This window comes from Phanerochaete carnosa, assembly GCF_000300595.1.
Source record: "Phanerochaete carnosa HHB-10118-sp unplaced genomic scaffold PHACAscaffold_9, whole genome shotgun sequence".
In the NCBI taxonomy this organism is placed as follows: Eukaryota; Fungi; Basidiomycota; class Agaricomycetes; order Polyporales; family Phanerochaetaceae; genus Phanerochaete; species Phanerochaete carnosa.
In genome coordinates, this window is record NW_006767636.1 from 1,811,769 (window position 1) to 1,826,664 (window position 14,896).

The following is a 14,896-nucleotide window of genomic DNA, read 5'->3' on the forward strand; positions in this document are numbered from 1 at the left end:
ACCTATCTGCGAGCTGTCCTCATGCAGACGTCAATACGTACGTCCACATGCCGAAAACCACGTTCATGAGCATGCCAATTGTGATTCCCATCTGCATGCGTCGCCTAAAATAGTCACGAGTCAAACAATGTCAACGACAGAGCAGTCACTGCAGCCACTCACGAAAATATAGGTCGTTCGATAACTTCGTGCTCAGACCCGTCTTCCCAAAACACAGCAGGCTTCCTTTCATAGAAGAAAAAATACGGCAGTATGGGGAAGAAGAATCCGATGACAACCCCATTGAGTAATGTCGCACGCAGGGAGGATTGGGACAGCGACTCTGCACCGTGGTTGTCTATCGAGTCTATCCACTGTTCTTCAAGGGCCCGAACATGCTCGTCAACTGCGAACCGCAAAGTGAGATAGAGATTAACGGACAAATAAAATTTTATGCTTACATTCCTCTTCTGTGCTGAACTCATGGTCCAAGTAGTCTCCTGCCGAATTGGCGTGAAACTGTGAACGGATATTCGCAATGTCTTCCTGGGAGAAACCAGCAGCCGCTAGTCTGTCAAAGCCCCTCAAAGGTTTCAATTGGGCTTTCTGTATACCGAGATTTGAAGCATCAAGCATATTGTATGCTACAAGTGTAAACTACGACTCACCTGAACCTTCGTCTCTTCCTCTTCCCCGGGTTCAAGCTTGGGTCCTACCGAGCAGTGAAGCCAAGTGGTGGGTATACTCGGACTTGCCGTCTGATCTTGTCCTTCGCTACTTTCCAGTGCTTTGCGTTGCCTCTCTTCCAAGGACTCGAGCCACGAGTACAGGTTGGTCCCGTCCGTGAGCAACCGGCCCAAGTGGATAAGTCGCAGCCGGCGATCTGTCAGCGACGGCCGCGCGTCTCGTATCTACAGCAGCCATGAACGAGATATCACAAGGAAAGTATAGCAAACAGACCTTACGCTTCATGTCCCGGACAGCGTCATCCTGCTCGACGAGGAGGCTCAAGTCCTCAATGCCCTCCGTGAAGCGTATTACCAGTGGCTTCGTCTTTGCTGACCCTTCGCCTGCGTCGTCTTCTTGGATAGGCCCAGCTCGTTGTTTGCCCTTAGCCTTCTCGCTCAGCGCCATGATGCGAGTGCGTGGCCGCGTGGTGTGGTGTCGGCGAGACGGAGGTCGGGAATCGGTACCTAAGGCGCTGCCTCCAGTCGGCTTGATGGCGCATCGTTTGATAGGCGCCAAAGCCTCCCTTCGTGGCACTTGTCTTGGCCCACATCCACAACATGTCGGCATGTCTGTTAAGCAACATATGTTCCGGTCATAGGTATATCTACATATTTCTCCATAGTAATGAACGGCTGAAGCTATTGTAGGAACTTGCGCCGTCAATGACTGATCTATTTGCACGATGTGTGGGAGTACCCTGCGAAGCGGCGTGAACAGTCCGCGGCGCCTCCATTAATGCAATGCCAATCAGGCCGGCTGGCCAGACCGATTGGGGGGGGAGGGGGGGTCTCGTTCGGCCGCTATGTTGTTTTGGAGAAATCAAGCGGCAATCTTGTTCGGACGGCCTACTCCCTGCCGATACACGCGAGCCGCTAGCGACCCGGTCCTTCCACGCCATCCCATTTCGAGCGCCTGCATCTCTAACATCTGGAACCATGACGCCACACAGCTCAGGAACGTCACTAAAGATCCCTAGTGAATATCTTGTGGCAGAATATTGTGCCTGGAGAAAGCCAAATAAACGCTCGAACTTGAATTTGACGCGTTGGCCCGCTCAGGCTCGGACATGGCGGTGGAAGTTCGCGCTTGCGGAGCATTGCAATCAAATAGACACCCATTCCGTCTTGTGCACACAACGGTGGCAGGAAGTAACCATCATTCTTGAAGCATGCGATTGGTGCGCCTTGAGCAAAATGCACCGCGGCCGAGCTCCGTGCAGGCACATGTGTAGGTTTAGCTCCCATGACCATTGCCTGCTACGTCGACCGTCGCACCGCATTGTACTAATCCATCAGCATTTTCGTTACTTCTCGGAGACAAGAACCGGCAGACCGCGGTGTTAGTGCCCTCAGAAGCGCTGTGCTTCCGTAGCTTTGACCCTGACGCAGCTTGAGGAAGTGGCTTATACTTATACGGGGCGCTATTTATTTCAAACACAGCATAGCGTATAAAACGTGAGAGCTGGCCTTCTCAAATCTCAGCCTTGCCACTCAACATGCCTTTCGCACACATAGACGAGAAGGGTACCACTCTCTACTACGCTGATAGCGGCATCCCGTCCGGAGTGCTAGACTATACCACTGTCGTTCTCATCCACGGAGCGACTCTTAACGGTGGTAATTAAATCGTCTCGTCACTCATCGCTCGACGACTGATTGAGCCGGCTAACTCTAGGCATCTTCGAACGCATGCTTCCATACGCGTCAAAGTACGGCCTGCGCCTCATCACCATGAACATGCGCGACTACGCCGGCTCTACTCCATATACGCTTGATGAACTATCTGAGTTTACAAGCAGTGATATCGAGGTACAGGCGTCTGCCCTGCGCAACTTTGGCCGAGAATTTGCATGTTTCCTCGTGTATGTATGTCAGTCGCTCGGCATCCCAGCGACGACGGTGTGCAGCGGGAAAGTATATGGCGGGCTTGCATTTCTGGCATGGTCCCTGAGCACTTCAGGCTTGCTCTCCATTTTCGGCGACCACAAGACATTGAGCGACGAGCAGAAGGCAGTGTTGCAGCCGTATCTCCGCACGGCATTTGCTTATGGTGCGCAAATCCTGTCTGTGTGCCCGTCTAGACTTCTCTGAGAGTCCTACCTTGCAGACCCACCATCAATCTTATACGGGGCGGATCCCGACGTAGGTCTGCTCACCCCCTTCAACGATCCAGCCACTCCTGACGGCGAGAGGTCCACGGCATTCGGTACCTGGGTGTCGGGCTACTCGACTGCGGTTCCCGACGTCGCGCATATCACACTGGAGAATATGCGCAGCCGCAGAGAGGAACGGCTCCCAACACTACACACGATGCCAACGGACGACTTTGAGCGCATCTTCGAACCAGACAACCTCGCCCGCTCGTGCGTCGCCGTCATGCAGGCTTCGCCGTCTCTTCACGAGAGACATCTCCGCCGCACCTTCCTTGACGCCGATGCCGTGCTTCCGGATGTAAAGGTTGTTGCGCTGTGGTGCGATCGCTCCGTCTATGCGACTATTTGGTCAGCGAAGGTGCTGCACGAGCTCCTGCAGGAACAACCGGCGCCCGGACAGCGAATGCGAAATACGTCGCTCGTCAAGATTGAGAATGCAAATCATATTGTGAGCGACATGGCAGGATACTGCATGCCCCGTAGCTAACAATATGGACAGTATCAATGGGACGAGCCTGAGCGGCTGGTGCAGATTCTGCATGACAACATCTGATTTAGGATCCAGTATTTATCTGGCGCCGCCGTCCCGGATAATTACTTACTATACAGAAGCAGTGTTGGGACTGACCCCGGGTCTGACCGGTCTGAGGGTCAGTTGTTGACCGGTCAGTCGGCTATTGCCGAGGTCGGGTTTGATTTGTCATGCCGTTTATGTGAGGTCATCGTCAATGTTATAACTTAGCCCGCGAAGATGGCAGTGAGGACCATTATTTCTCGCGAGCCTGTAATAGCTCCCTTCTTACCACTGAATAATATCTGCCACGCACCCTTGCGAGACCGGCCAGGGTTGCTTTGTAGCACGCTAGATAGCGGTGTCGCCATCGAAGTTGCACAGACACGAGAGCAGCAATATGGAGAAAAATCAAAGTATATTTTATTGTCGGGAGTACGTAGTGTTGAGACTGTTTTTGCCATCATTACCTGCTCTCTTGAGTCTTCGCCGTCCCCGACGGCATCGAGCAGCCTGGTCGTTGATGGACGCTCAGCGGCTGTTTTGGGCGCCTGACCCCACTGACCCGTCAATTGATGGTCGGTTGACCTGACCGGTCAGTCACTTCTGACCCCCACTGGCCCTCCCATCATCATACAGAAGTGGCACAGTACGACGGAAGCGAGCTCGTGCTCGCAAAACAGTGTGATCAATTCGAACCTTTCATGTCCAATGGCTTTAACGACCGCACACAGCAACCATATGCATCATTCTCGCAGTAGGCGATCAGTACGCCTTGAGTAAGATGTACTGCCCGAGCTTCTATCATAGGTATATAATGCGTAGTTTTAGCTCCCACGGTTACTGCCCGCCGCCTCCATCAGCGTTTTCAATGTTGCGTGGGGAAAAGAACTCGCAAGGCACAGTATTAACGCTCTCGGCGCCGGTTTTGGCCCTGCGAAAATGACGACCCGTGTACAGGATGCCGGACCATGGAATCTGCGACAAAACGTATATAAGGTATAATAAAGCTTTATCGAACTATAGACCAACCGCTCGATATGCCTTTCGCACGTATAGATGAGAAAGGCACCACTCTTTATTACACCGATAGTGGCGTCCCGTCCGGAGTGCAAGACTACACTACTGTCGTCCTCATCCATGGGGCAACGATCAACGGCGGTACATAAAATTATCGTTTATCTAGTCTTTCATCGCTCACCAGCTGGCTGGACATTTTGACTCTAGGTATTTTCGAGCGTATGTTTCCACACGCCTCAAAGTACGGCTTGCGTCTGATCGCCATGAACATGCGCGACTACACCGGCTCGACTCCATATACACTCGACGAACTGTCCGAGTTCACGAGAAGCGACATCGAGGTGCAGGCGTCTGCTCTGCGCAACTTCGGACGGGAATTCGCCTGTTTCCTCGTGTATGTGTGCCAGTCGCTCGGCATCCCAGCGACGACGACGCACGAAGGAAAGATGCGCGGCGGACTCGCCTTCTTAACATGGTCGTTGGGCAATCTGGCTTTGCTCTCCTTTTTTGGCGACCCAAGGACTCTGGACAGCGAGCAGAAGACAGTGTTGCAGCCTTACCTCCGCACGGTATTTGCGTACGGTGCGCACATCTCGTCTGTGAGCATGTCGAGACATCTCATAGTCCGCATTTGCAGACCCGCCGTCAGGTCTGTATGGGGCAGACCTCGACGTGGGCCAACTTCCCCCCTACAGTGACCCGGCAATTCCTGTCGGAGACAAGCCCGCAGCGTTTGGCAACTGGGTGACAGGCTACTTTACTGCCGTCTCCGACCTCGCACACATTACACCGGAAAACCTGCTCAACCGCAAAGAGGAGCAGCTTCCCACCCTGCGCGCGATGTCCCCGGATGATTCTGAACGCATCTTCGAACCGGGTAACCTCGTCCGCTTGCCCGTCGCCATCTCGCACGTCCCGCAATCTGTCTACGAGCGCCATTTCCGTCGTACTTTCCTTGATGCCGATGTTGTGCTTCCGGGCGTGAATATCGTCGCGCTGTGGTGCGATCGCTCCGTCTATACGATGGTTTGGTCGGCGAAAGTTCTGCATGAACTCCTGCAGGAGCAACTGCCTCCCGGACAGCGAATGCGGAATACATCGCTTATTAAACTTGAGAATGCGAATCATGTTGTAAGTTGCATGTTTGACTACTATGTATCCTGCAGTTAACCGAGATGGACAGTACCAATGGGACGAGCCTGAGCGTCTAGTACAAATTTTGCATGACAATATCTGATCGAATCCAATATATTCCAAGCTGCGTACGGTACAGGAGTGGTCGTATATCCCAGCATGTATGTATGCGTGTATCAGCAGTATAATACCATAAGAATAGAAGACGTTGCTCGCTAGCACGGCACAAAGAGAAGAGGATGTGCGCTACGCTTTTCGCTGAAAGACATGGCAAAACGAGTATTACCGATGCGCATCATTCCATACGATGCGTCTTGAGCCAGTTCTTCACAATGGGGAAGTCAGCCATGGAGGCGTTGGTCATGGCGGAGTACTTCATGTCGGAGTACTTCGCGATCACGAGGTTGCCCCTCCATGCCCTGGCTTCCTCAAAGAAGTCGCGGCCCTGTACCCCGCTGACGTATTGGTTGAGGGGGAAAGGCATGTGGTCGCGAGACACGACCGGGTAGAACAAAATATAGGGTGTCGTAAAGCCTTGGGACATGCCGTCGAGGATGTCGATAACCTGTTAGATCTCGCGTGAGTGAGCCGCGACAGGGCCCATCCGCGTCGAAATACGAAGATGTGGGCGCACCTTGTAAGCCCATGGCAGCGCACCCATCCCGTCTCCGATATAATCCATGAAAATCTCGGGGCGCGGCATTCTCCCGCATCTAAACGGCTCCGCAACGGCTGGCATACCACCAACATGGAGCAGCGTTGTGTTAAGCGTAACGAGGTGGGGCAAGCGATCGTCTGAAGGGAAAAAAATGGCTTGGTACGATGCAACGTCAGCCATGTTTCGGTCGATAAAAAGCTAGCCTCGGGTTGCTGAGGAGAAAGCCTGACAGACGGAACGGTCGGGTGTAGAAAGTAGAGGTCTTGGGGAGCTTGGATAAAAGTGACTGCAGTTGTACGACTAGCTGTTGGCAGTTGGATGTAGGACGACCACCCCCACCTGTGGGCCATTCTTTTATCTTTCCTCTCATAATGCGAGTCAGGTAAGCCCCTTAAGAAGACAGAGGCCATTCAGACGCAAGAGCTTCATACGATGCCTCAAGTCCCCTCATACGTTGTCTAAGGCGGTGCGATCGTCGACTGTTCAGTTGCGAAGGACGTATAGCATCTGGGGTGACCGAGATTGCATGAACCTTGTAAGCGGGTCTTTTATATGAGTTACGTACACTAACCTGAAGGGTAGATAAGAATCTAGATGATGGAAATTGGGTATGACTCGTCCTTCGCAGCCAGGGAGGGCAGAGTTGTTAAGGCCGTAGAGACGGCTTTACTGTAAGCAGAAGAAACATGCAGACGGCCTGGAAAACGTCACAGAATGTAGTAAATCGGATACTATCGCAGTCAAGAACCTTGACGTGGAAGAACACGGACCTAAGGCCTTCCTCCTAGCTAATGGAACACCAGGTACTGAAAGGGTTTGAATTTCCTTACAGGACTCCGCGGTGAGGTCGACGTGCCTGAGTATAAGCTCAGCGTGGACGAAGAGCATGTCGCAAATGAGGCACGCAGCCCATACATTACGTGTTATCTCTAAGTTAGGTACTTCTCTGCTACTCTCGCAAGCTTAGTAGCGCTCGGGATAAGCCGAGCGGAGACTATGTCGGGCTTCCCGGAGGCTAAACCTCTATTTCCAAAGTCCGAAAGGGATTCCGTCCAGAGCCCTTCAGGCGTGTATGAATGGTTGGGAACGGGACAGGTAGTCATGCTATATTTGTGACGGGTGTGCGGCGCACGGATGTCGACAGACTATCCTTGGAGGGGGAATATTGCCATGCGGCAAGGCTGCTACATGCTCACGCAGTGGCAGACGGGCGAGTAGAGGGATGTTATGAAAGGCTACTTCCGGAGAAACCCTTTGAAGAGGAATTGAGCCAACTAGCTTGAGAGCGGCCTCTATTTCTCGCGGCAAGGGGCCCGCTAGCTGACGAACAGTCACACGGAGCATAAGATCGATTGCAAGCCGATGAAAGCGCAGTTACACTTCCATACAGCTCGAAATGACTTTCATTTTCCCAGACGAGAGTGTGAAGGGCTGGAACAGCCGAAAAGTATGTGTTCCTGCTCGATACTACCCAGACTTGGCAGCGTACATCTCGAACATATCCAACACAGCTTCCTTAACGATCCCATGAAAGTCAGTGGAGTGTGTGCGATATTTGCACATTTATCCGCGCTGGCCAATGTATCCTTACCCTTGCCTGTCAGCTACAGTCAAAGATGGTCTCTATCCCGAATTCCAGATGCAGCGGAAGGTTCGAGGGCCAGCGGTCCAGATGGGAGCTTTTACTGCTTTCTTCAGGCCTCCGATCGTCTGAGCCGAGCCGGCGAGGAGCATCTTCCTGAAGGCTGAACATGGAGCGCTTGGGGCGGCATATTTGGATGCGAGGCAGCCTCCAGAGCGAGTTACCGCACCGCTCGGCGCCGGGAAGCTGCCAGCTGAATGTCGACGATGTCGACGTTCCAGGAAGGGTGCCTTTCCTAAGCGATTTCGTACGACCCTTGAGTGCTGTGCCACCCGTCAGTAATGTAATGATCAGCATGGCTCACCAAACTTGGAATGGACAGAGTCTGAATGACAGAGTAGTCACCACAGGAACTAATGTTGAGGATACTTCCACTAACCCCGGCTGGATCGATGTCTCTCATGAAGGGGACGGCCCACAGGCAGGCAGGCAGGCTAAATCTCGAAGCGACGCACGCATGTCAGTCAAATGACATACCTGCTGGCAGGCATGGAACGGTCCCCAAAAGCAGGCTTCGAACCGTCGTCCAGCTTCTTTTATCGGGCGTGCCCTCTGCAACGAGTCCGTAGCCGGCGCTGTTCGCAATAATGCCGAGCCGGCCGAAGCAGTCTGACGTCAAGAGTGGGATGAGTAGCGGAGACGCCGGGTGTTCGTCCTCGCAGAGAGCGAGGACTTTAAACCGTCTGAGCTTGGCGACGGTGCATTCGTTGACCACAAGCACCCCGTCAGAGTTCGCCCAGGACCTTGCGAGGCGCCAGTAACTGCCGTGACCGCGACTCGGCACTCCACGCCCCAATGGGTTCACCGATTCGATGTCGGCAACTGAAATAGACTAAATTCAAAGGAACTCACTGGATAAACATGAGAATCATCCTGGGACATCGCCCAAAGTACAGCAGTAGGGGATATTAACTGCTGAGTGAATAGTCACAGTCCTGATCTAGAGCGAAACTTTCATACCTGCCATTCCTCGAGGCGCAAAAATCGTTTTATCTCCCAGGCGGTGCTGCTCGATAGACTGACGACAGCAGCCCTCGTTTCGGCAGCCGCTGCATGGTACAATGTCAGGCCGCTGCAAGATCACCGGTACAATGCCAGGCCGCTGAGTCGGGCTTTCGCAAGCCCGTCTCAGGCACGACTACAAGCCGCAAGGCCTGAGCCATCGAGCTGTGGCCCGCAAACGACAAGCAAGGACACGTCACTATGCTGTCCAAACGTGCGTTACCGTGTTAAAAAGCACGAAAAGACATACAATTTTTGATAAAATGTGTCGCGTAGGGTGCGCTGCAACACTCCGACGGTCACGATCGGTCGTTGATGCTTATTGAGGCCACGCTTCGTGCCCGTCTTCGTTTTGCCCTTGTATGATTGAAGTGGACATAACGGGGTCTGTTTTCGTGATGGCAAATATCGTCGGTATCGACAACAGCTTGTTTTCCCACTTACAGGTGCCGTGTCTACTTGCTCCTCCAGGCCATGACTTGGGCCGTGGCTGGGCAGCTCGGCTCGGCTCGACACGGCCCAGGGCCCAGCTCACGCTGGCAGACCATGAGGCCTCCAAGCCGGGCCCGTCGACACCACTCGGAGGAATTCACTGGAGGATCTGGGTAGGGGCACTTTCCCAACCTGTCTGTGGTATAGGGAAATCGGCAGGAGATTGTGACTGGTTTTGTGGCCCCTTACGCTTCAAGTGCTTGTCGGCTAGGCGAAGGGGAGCGGACGGCGGACAAATTGAGGCTGCTTGAATAAGAAGGCCTCGGCGCATCAAATTTGATGCGCTCTCTTTGATGCGCGCACCTTCCGATTTCGTCAGGTCTTGCCCGCGTCCAGCCCCGCACAAGACCCTGCACCCTCGCCTGTACATCACCTGCCTATCCTTTCATCTGTGCACGGAATCTTTTTTTATCTTGGCTCTCGATGTGCTCAGGAGCGCGCTTACGGTAAACCCCTTATAGCTCTTGCGTATCTTTGCAAAGCGTCGGGTGCCTAACTAACCGCCACCGTCCACCAACGCACCCGACTCGAGAGTTTGAGCCTAAAGTTAAGGTCTATACATAGCCACGTCACCTACACAGCTTGCGGGGCTATGTTACCCAACTAGAGCTCTCATCATGACACCCTATCCACTTTGTGAACCTCTTTCAATGTTGTGACTCACGAACATTTGGCTCTCCAGTCTCACACGCTAGTAGGGAACGCTCAGTACAAACAACGCGCCGCGGACTTTAGCCACCAGGCTAGACATACCAATATTAAGACAGGCTTGGGCTAGCCAAGCTCGTCATAGAGAAACATACGTTTTCTAGCGGCTCTGCGCTGATGACGTAAGCCATGCTCAGTGAACCCACTGTTCTCGAACATAGCCGCTGCACTCTCCGTCACACCACCAGTACGCGTATTTTATTGTACGTCCTTTGCTCTAACTCTCAACACAGTAACGCTATGGCCTCAAGACCACGGCATTTTCAAAGCTTTGTGGATCGCGAGGGGAAAATGCTGAGTGCGTGTCGCCCTTCGCTAATTCCCCGGCTATGGCTTGCTCGGAAGAGAAGTTGCCCTAGGATACCATTTCGACCGATTTTGACATCTATAAACGAAAGAAGTTTTCGGCGCAATCTTGATTCCACGGCAGGACGGCATGACGGATTAGTGGTCCAACGCCACGCTGTCGAGACCAGCGTATATTCTTGTTTGACAGAATTTACTCAGCCGCGCCTCCTTGGCGCCCTGACATTCGTCCCATCTTCTGAGGCTCCTTCCGGGCTTCTTGCTGTCGCGGTCGTCATAGGACTGCCGATAGTGCTTTGGACATATAAAGTGGGTGTTTTGCGCTTGTTTCATCTATAACCGTTGCGAAGAGCTCAGGTTGTGGCCACTGCTATCCTTTTCCTCAGTGCATCATGATGGTCCTATTCCAGCGCCGAATTATATACATGGGTAAGTCAGTGTTTTGCTGTCGTGCAGCTCGTTTAACAGTGTCCTGTAGGTTATCTTCCACCGGGCGCTCGCGAGGAGGAGCTGAAGGACGTGAAGATCGGCAAGGGCATAAGCTGCGAAGAAGTTACAATAGAGGGCGAAAGAGGAAACGCTCTCTACGGCTTGCTCGTCTGTAGGGAGGCATTGGCCCAAGCTGCTACAGACCCGAAGACCGTAATATTTTATATGCAAGGTAGGCGATCTGCTGGTGCCTCTGTGTTTACCTTTGCACTAAACCTCACGTGAGGAAATGCTGGGACACCACTGGGCCGGATACCCCTTTTCCGACGTCTCCTGCTCGGCATCCGCCTTACGCCGAAGGCGGCACCGCCCTCTGATGCCATGAGCGATACGGCGATCCTGGCAGTCGCCCCGCGCTCGTTTTGGAAATCGACGCCCCGGCGCCCGACCGAACGCGGGATCATGTCGGACTACGAGCAGGCCCTTGCATACGCCTGCAAGCGCTTCCCGTCGTCGAACATCGTCATCTACGGCCACTCGCTCGGCGGCGCGGCGGCGGTCTGTCTCGTGTCGCGGCTGCGAGACACAGACAAATACCGGAACGTCAAGGGCTTTGTGCTCGAGAACCCCTTCGCATCCATCCCGGCGATGGTGAAAGCGGTGTACCCGCAACGCTGGCTGCCGTACCACTATCTAGGTGGCTGCGCGCTCGACAAGTGGGACGCTGTCGGCGCTATGGCGCGCGCCCAGGTGGACAGCTCATCCCTGCTACACCGGTTATCGCGCTCGATGCTGCTTATCCTGAGCGAGAAAGACGAGATCGTGCCGACCGAGCATGGACAGGCGATATTCGAGGCTACGACGCGGGGCGCCGAGGAGGTGAAAGAAGGCGAGCAGCGCAGGCTCGTAATCATACCCGGTGCCTTACACGAAACCACGTGGAGGGAGCGGAGGTGGAGGGCGGAGGTGGAGGCGTACATACGTTCCGTTAACCAGGGACCTACCATGCAACGGACTGGCAACACTGTAGTAATTACGCCTGACTCGTGACTAGCATTCATACTATACTCGTACATACTCTTGCCCATGTCAATGTCACCTAGGATGCTTGATACATGGTCCTTCCTGCGCATTGACTGTCCACGTCGCTGGCGCAGCCGGCTCCGTCGTTCGCCCAGCTGAGATCAGAATGCGGTGTCGGCGTGCACCGCCACATCGCGGCGCGGTCCAGTCGCGGCTCGTGCCTGCCTTGTTTTCGTGACCGCGTCTGACACGTCACACAGGACTTTTCGCGACTCCGCGTCGAGGACAAGTCCGGCCAGGATGCTTTTGGTCGCGACAGACAGCCTCGAACAGCACCCGCTCATGAAACCTCTCATGCTAGGGTGCAATCTCATTGCTGCGTACGCCGCACTCCAACAACCGACAGCAGACCCGCGCACGTCAGAGCAGGACAGGTTCAGACGCGAGTCTCCCGCCAAGGAGACCCTGCCTGGGCTCCTCGTGTGGGGCGGCTCCATCTTGAAGGTGAGCTGAAATATTCCCTGCCTGTCCGCCTCTACTTTCTGACGACAAGCCAACTACGAAGTATGCGTTGTACGCGCTATTCTCAGCGGAAGCCACCCTTCTCATCTTTACATGCGGACCGTGCCCCGCATTCGTGTTCCTCCTTCCCGCGAACCTCGCGCAGCGACTAACGGCTGTCGGGATGCGTCTGCACCCGACATCCTATTTCACACTCGGGCACCTGCTTATGTGCGCAGGCGCAGCCGTACGCGCGCGGTGCTACCGCCGCCTCGGCGCCCGCTTCACATTTCGGCTCGCGCTGCTGGACGACCACAAACTCGAGACGCACGGACCGTACGCCGTCGTGCGCCATCCCGCTTACGGCGGCGCGCTCGCTTTCATCGTCGGCACGTACATGTGCGTGCGCGACCGCGCGTCGCTCCTCGGTGCGCTCGGCGTGTGGAGCACACCGTGGGGCTCAGCGCTGCGCTTTTCCGGGGTCGTGCTCGCCGTCCTGGCGGCGTTTGCATTTGTCGATCGCGCACGCGTGGAGGACGAGGTGCTGAGGCGCAAGTTCGGACAACAATGGGTAGATTGGGCGAGGAAGACTCCCTACAAGCTCATACCGTTCATTCTGTGATAGTACGGGCCGTCGCTTATGTAGTGGCAGGCACGCGGGTGTGGCACACAGACAAACAAATACACTGGGATACATAGTGGACAAACATGCCGAGAGCGACTGTGGTCAGCTCGCCTCGTTACCCTGCAGCACGCTGAGAGCCCACTCCTTGTCGCCGATCAGACGGTCCGCAAAGAAGTCGCCCAATGTGTCCCGCAGACGCTGGATGATAGCAGCATCTGACTCAGTCGCGGTGTCGAGGGGCTGGGGCTTCGCAGACCGGCCATTGAGCTTCCGGAACGATGCCTAAGGGACAACCAGCTAGTGAGACATTATTGCATTTGACAGCGCATATGCGCTTACCATAACAGCGCCAACCAAGCTTGATTGCGCCTGGTCCTCCATCGCAAGCGCGCATTCGGCACCGACGACCTTCGCACCTCCACCTTCGACCACACCCTTCCGGATTGCTTCTTTGCCTATGCCCATGAGTCCCCAGATGGCGCCTTCTCGCGTGCCCATGCTCTTGTCCTTGCCGATCAACGCGAGAAGCAGCGTCTTGACAATCCGTGGGGACAGCGACGGATACGTTGTGGAGTGTTGCGTGAGCAAGTGAGACAGGGTCTGTGATGCGAGCGTCCGCAGATGCGTCGCATGTTCGGGCGGCAGGGACGAATGCAAGAGCGTCGACAGGATTGGCGGCAAGAGTTGATGCAGCTGCAGCCGAGTGTCAGGCGCACGCACGCATACACTACGCAGGGACACTCACGTAAGGCTCGACAAAGAGCGTCGGGTTGTCCAGGAGCGCTCCAATCACCTCCAGCAGCACCGCCAGCGTCTTCCCGTCGTTGTCGCTCTGTGCACCCGTCCTGAGCGACGCCACCACACCCTCCGCGACCCAGCGCACGAGGTACGGCAGGAGTGCCTGCAGACCCGCGTCGTGCCGCAGACTCGCGAGTGCCGCTGTACGTTTCGTTTGGTCGACCGGGGGCACCAGCGCCGTAGTGAGGCGTGTGTAGTACAGTTGGAGCTCGCGCGAGAGCACTTGCTTGACGAGCTGCTGCTGCTGCGTCGTCTGCTGCAACGGTCGCTTGACGGCCTGGATCGGGGACGGTCGGTCAGAGGAGGGTGGTGTGGGCGGGAAGATGGAGCCGCCTGCGGATGCAGCCTTCACGACACCGTTGACACCATGCGCCTCCGGCTCGTGCTCTTTAGGTATTGCAGGCGGATTTTCGGGTATCAGGGGTTGAACGCCTTCGACAGCGAGCCAGTGTGCGGTCCAGCGAGTGCCCTTTGGGACCGAGATTTTCTCCTCCTTGATGATGCGGTCAAAGTCGATCTCTTCGTCTTCTACAAAGTAGACTGCGCCTGCGGCCTGGTTTGGTGGATAAGGACCGGCGCGGCGGAACGTAGGTGGATTGTGCGGGTAGTGGCCGTACAGTGGTTCGATGTTGAGCACGCGCAGCGCCTGGTCGATATCCGACGTAGTCATCGTTGTTCGTCTCGCATGTCGCATGAAGCGTGCTGCTTCCTGTCAAGAGTCCAGAAACAGTCTAATGAGTGCTCGTGGCCGCACAGAATATGGACGCACCTCCACCACCTGGTGTATACGATACTCGACATCGCTCGCTAGCGCAGATGCAATGGGATCCGGCAGGCTGGGTATATTGAGGGAATCTGCGACATCCTGGTCACCATATGCAATGCACCAAGTTGCAGAACACAGAGCGGTCTTACGCGAATGGACTCTGCCTTGAACAGGCCAGTCAACTGCGAGGATGGAATACGGGCTTTCTGCTTGTTCATGTATAATTGCAGAAAAAAAAGTTCGATTAGATGATTTGTGCAGCAGAAGCTGCGGGTATGGAACGGTGGAGGTGGAGGTTTCAGCACGCTGAGCCCAGGTTGAGCAACGGCCAAGGCTCGGGCCAGTGATGGCGGGGTTAGGGGTTACATGATGGCATCATTGGCGTTCATCCTGAAGGGAAAGCTCGGTCGTTTGGCAATTG

At 54.9% G+C, this 14,896-nt stretch overlaps 7 protein-coding genes across 7 annotated transcripts; 4 read left to right on the plus strand and 3 right to left on the minus strand.

Annotated features, from left to right (window-relative positions):
* Nucleotides 1-19: 19 nt before the first annotated feature.
* PHACADRAFT_102061 (uncharacterized protein) lies at nucleotides 20-1,113 on the minus strand (the record flags this gene model as incomplete). The annotated part of the gene is made up of 5 exons (XM_007399780.1): nucleotides 20-104; nucleotides 163-385; nucleotides 441-581; nucleotides 644-890; nucleotides 940-1,113. The coding sequence occupies 5 exons, from the start codon at nucleotides 1,111-1,113 to the stop codon at nucleotides 20-22; spliced, it is 870 nt and encodes a 289-aa protein (XP_007399842.1).
* A 1,090-nt stretch (nucleotides 1,114-2,203) lies between these two features.
* Nucleotides 2,204-3,620, plus strand: PHACADRAFT_128196 (uncharacterized protein; the record flags this gene model as incomplete). The annotated part of the gene is made up of 4 exons (XM_007399781.1): nucleotides 2,204-2,324; nucleotides 2,383-2,757; nucleotides 2,815-3,308; nucleotides 3,360-3,620. 4 exons carry the CDS (start codon nucleotides 2,204-2,206, stop codon nucleotides 3,411-3,413), a joined length of 1,044 nt encoding a protein of 347 aa, XP_007399843.1. The 3' UTR covers nucleotides 3,414-3,620.
* A 791-nt stretch (nucleotides 3,621-4,411) lies between these two features.
* On the plus strand, nucleotides 4,412-5,829 carry PHACADRAFT_212658 (uncharacterized protein; the record flags this gene model as incomplete). The annotated part of the gene is made up of 4 exons (XM_007399782.1): nucleotides 4,412-4,532; nucleotides 4,599-4,973; nucleotides 5,029-5,522; nucleotides 5,575-5,829. 4 exons carry the CDS (start codon nucleotides 4,412-4,414, stop codon nucleotides 5,626-5,628), a joined length of 1,044 nt encoding a protein of 347 aa, XP_007399844.1. The 3' UTR covers nucleotides 5,629-5,829.
* Nucleotides 5,830-5,831: 2 nt separating this feature from the next.
* On the minus strand, nucleotides 5,832-6,354 carry PHACADRAFT_128199 (uncharacterized protein; the record flags this gene model as incomplete). The annotated part of the gene is made up of 2 exons (XM_007399783.1): nucleotides 6,160-6,354; nucleotides 5,832-6,090 (listed from the first exon to the last, which is right to left on the minus strand). Coding segments are annotated over exons 1-2 (363 nt in total), but the record flags the coding sequence as incomplete, so codon positions are not given.
* A 4,121-nt stretch (nucleotides 6,355-10,475) lies between these two features.
* Nucleotides 10,476-11,817, plus strand: PHACADRAFT_262514 (uncharacterized protein). The gene is made up of 4 exons (XM_007399784.1): nucleotides 10,476-10,642; nucleotides 10,720-10,762; nucleotides 10,812-10,994; nucleotides 11,049-11,817. Exons 3-4 carry the CDS (start codon nucleotides 10,988-10,990, stop codon nucleotides 11,810-11,812), a joined length of 771 nt encoding a protein of 256 aa, XP_007399846.1. The 5' UTR covers nucleotides 10,476-10,642; nucleotides 10,720-10,762; nucleotides 10,812-10,987; the 3' UTR covers nucleotides 11,813-11,817.
* Nucleotides 11,818-12,126: 309 nt separating this feature from the next.
* PHACADRAFT_151015 (uncharacterized protein) lies at nucleotides 12,127-12,936 on the plus strand (the record flags this gene model as incomplete). Its single annotated transcript, XM_007399785.1, has 2 exons — nucleotides 12,127-12,289; nucleotides 12,351-12,936. Coding segments are annotated over 2 exons (721 nt in total), but the record flags the coding sequence as incomplete, so codon positions are not given.
* Nucleotides 12,937-12,940: 4 nt separating this feature from the next.
* On the minus strand, nucleotides 12,941-14,704 carry PHACADRAFT_262519 (uncharacterized protein). Its single transcript, XM_007399786.1, has 4 exons — nucleotides 14,479-14,704; nucleotides 13,657-14,418; nucleotides 13,251-13,604; nucleotides 12,941-13,193 (listed from the first exon to the last, which is right to left on the minus strand). Exons 2-4 carry the CDS (start codon nucleotides 14,377-14,379, stop codon nucleotides 13,014-13,016), a joined length of 1,257 nt encoding a protein of 418 aa, XP_007399848.1. The 5' UTR covers nucleotides 14,380-14,418; nucleotides 14,479-14,704; the 3' UTR covers nucleotides 12,941-13,013.
* Between the last annotated feature and the right edge of the window lie 192 nt (nucleotides 14,705-14,896).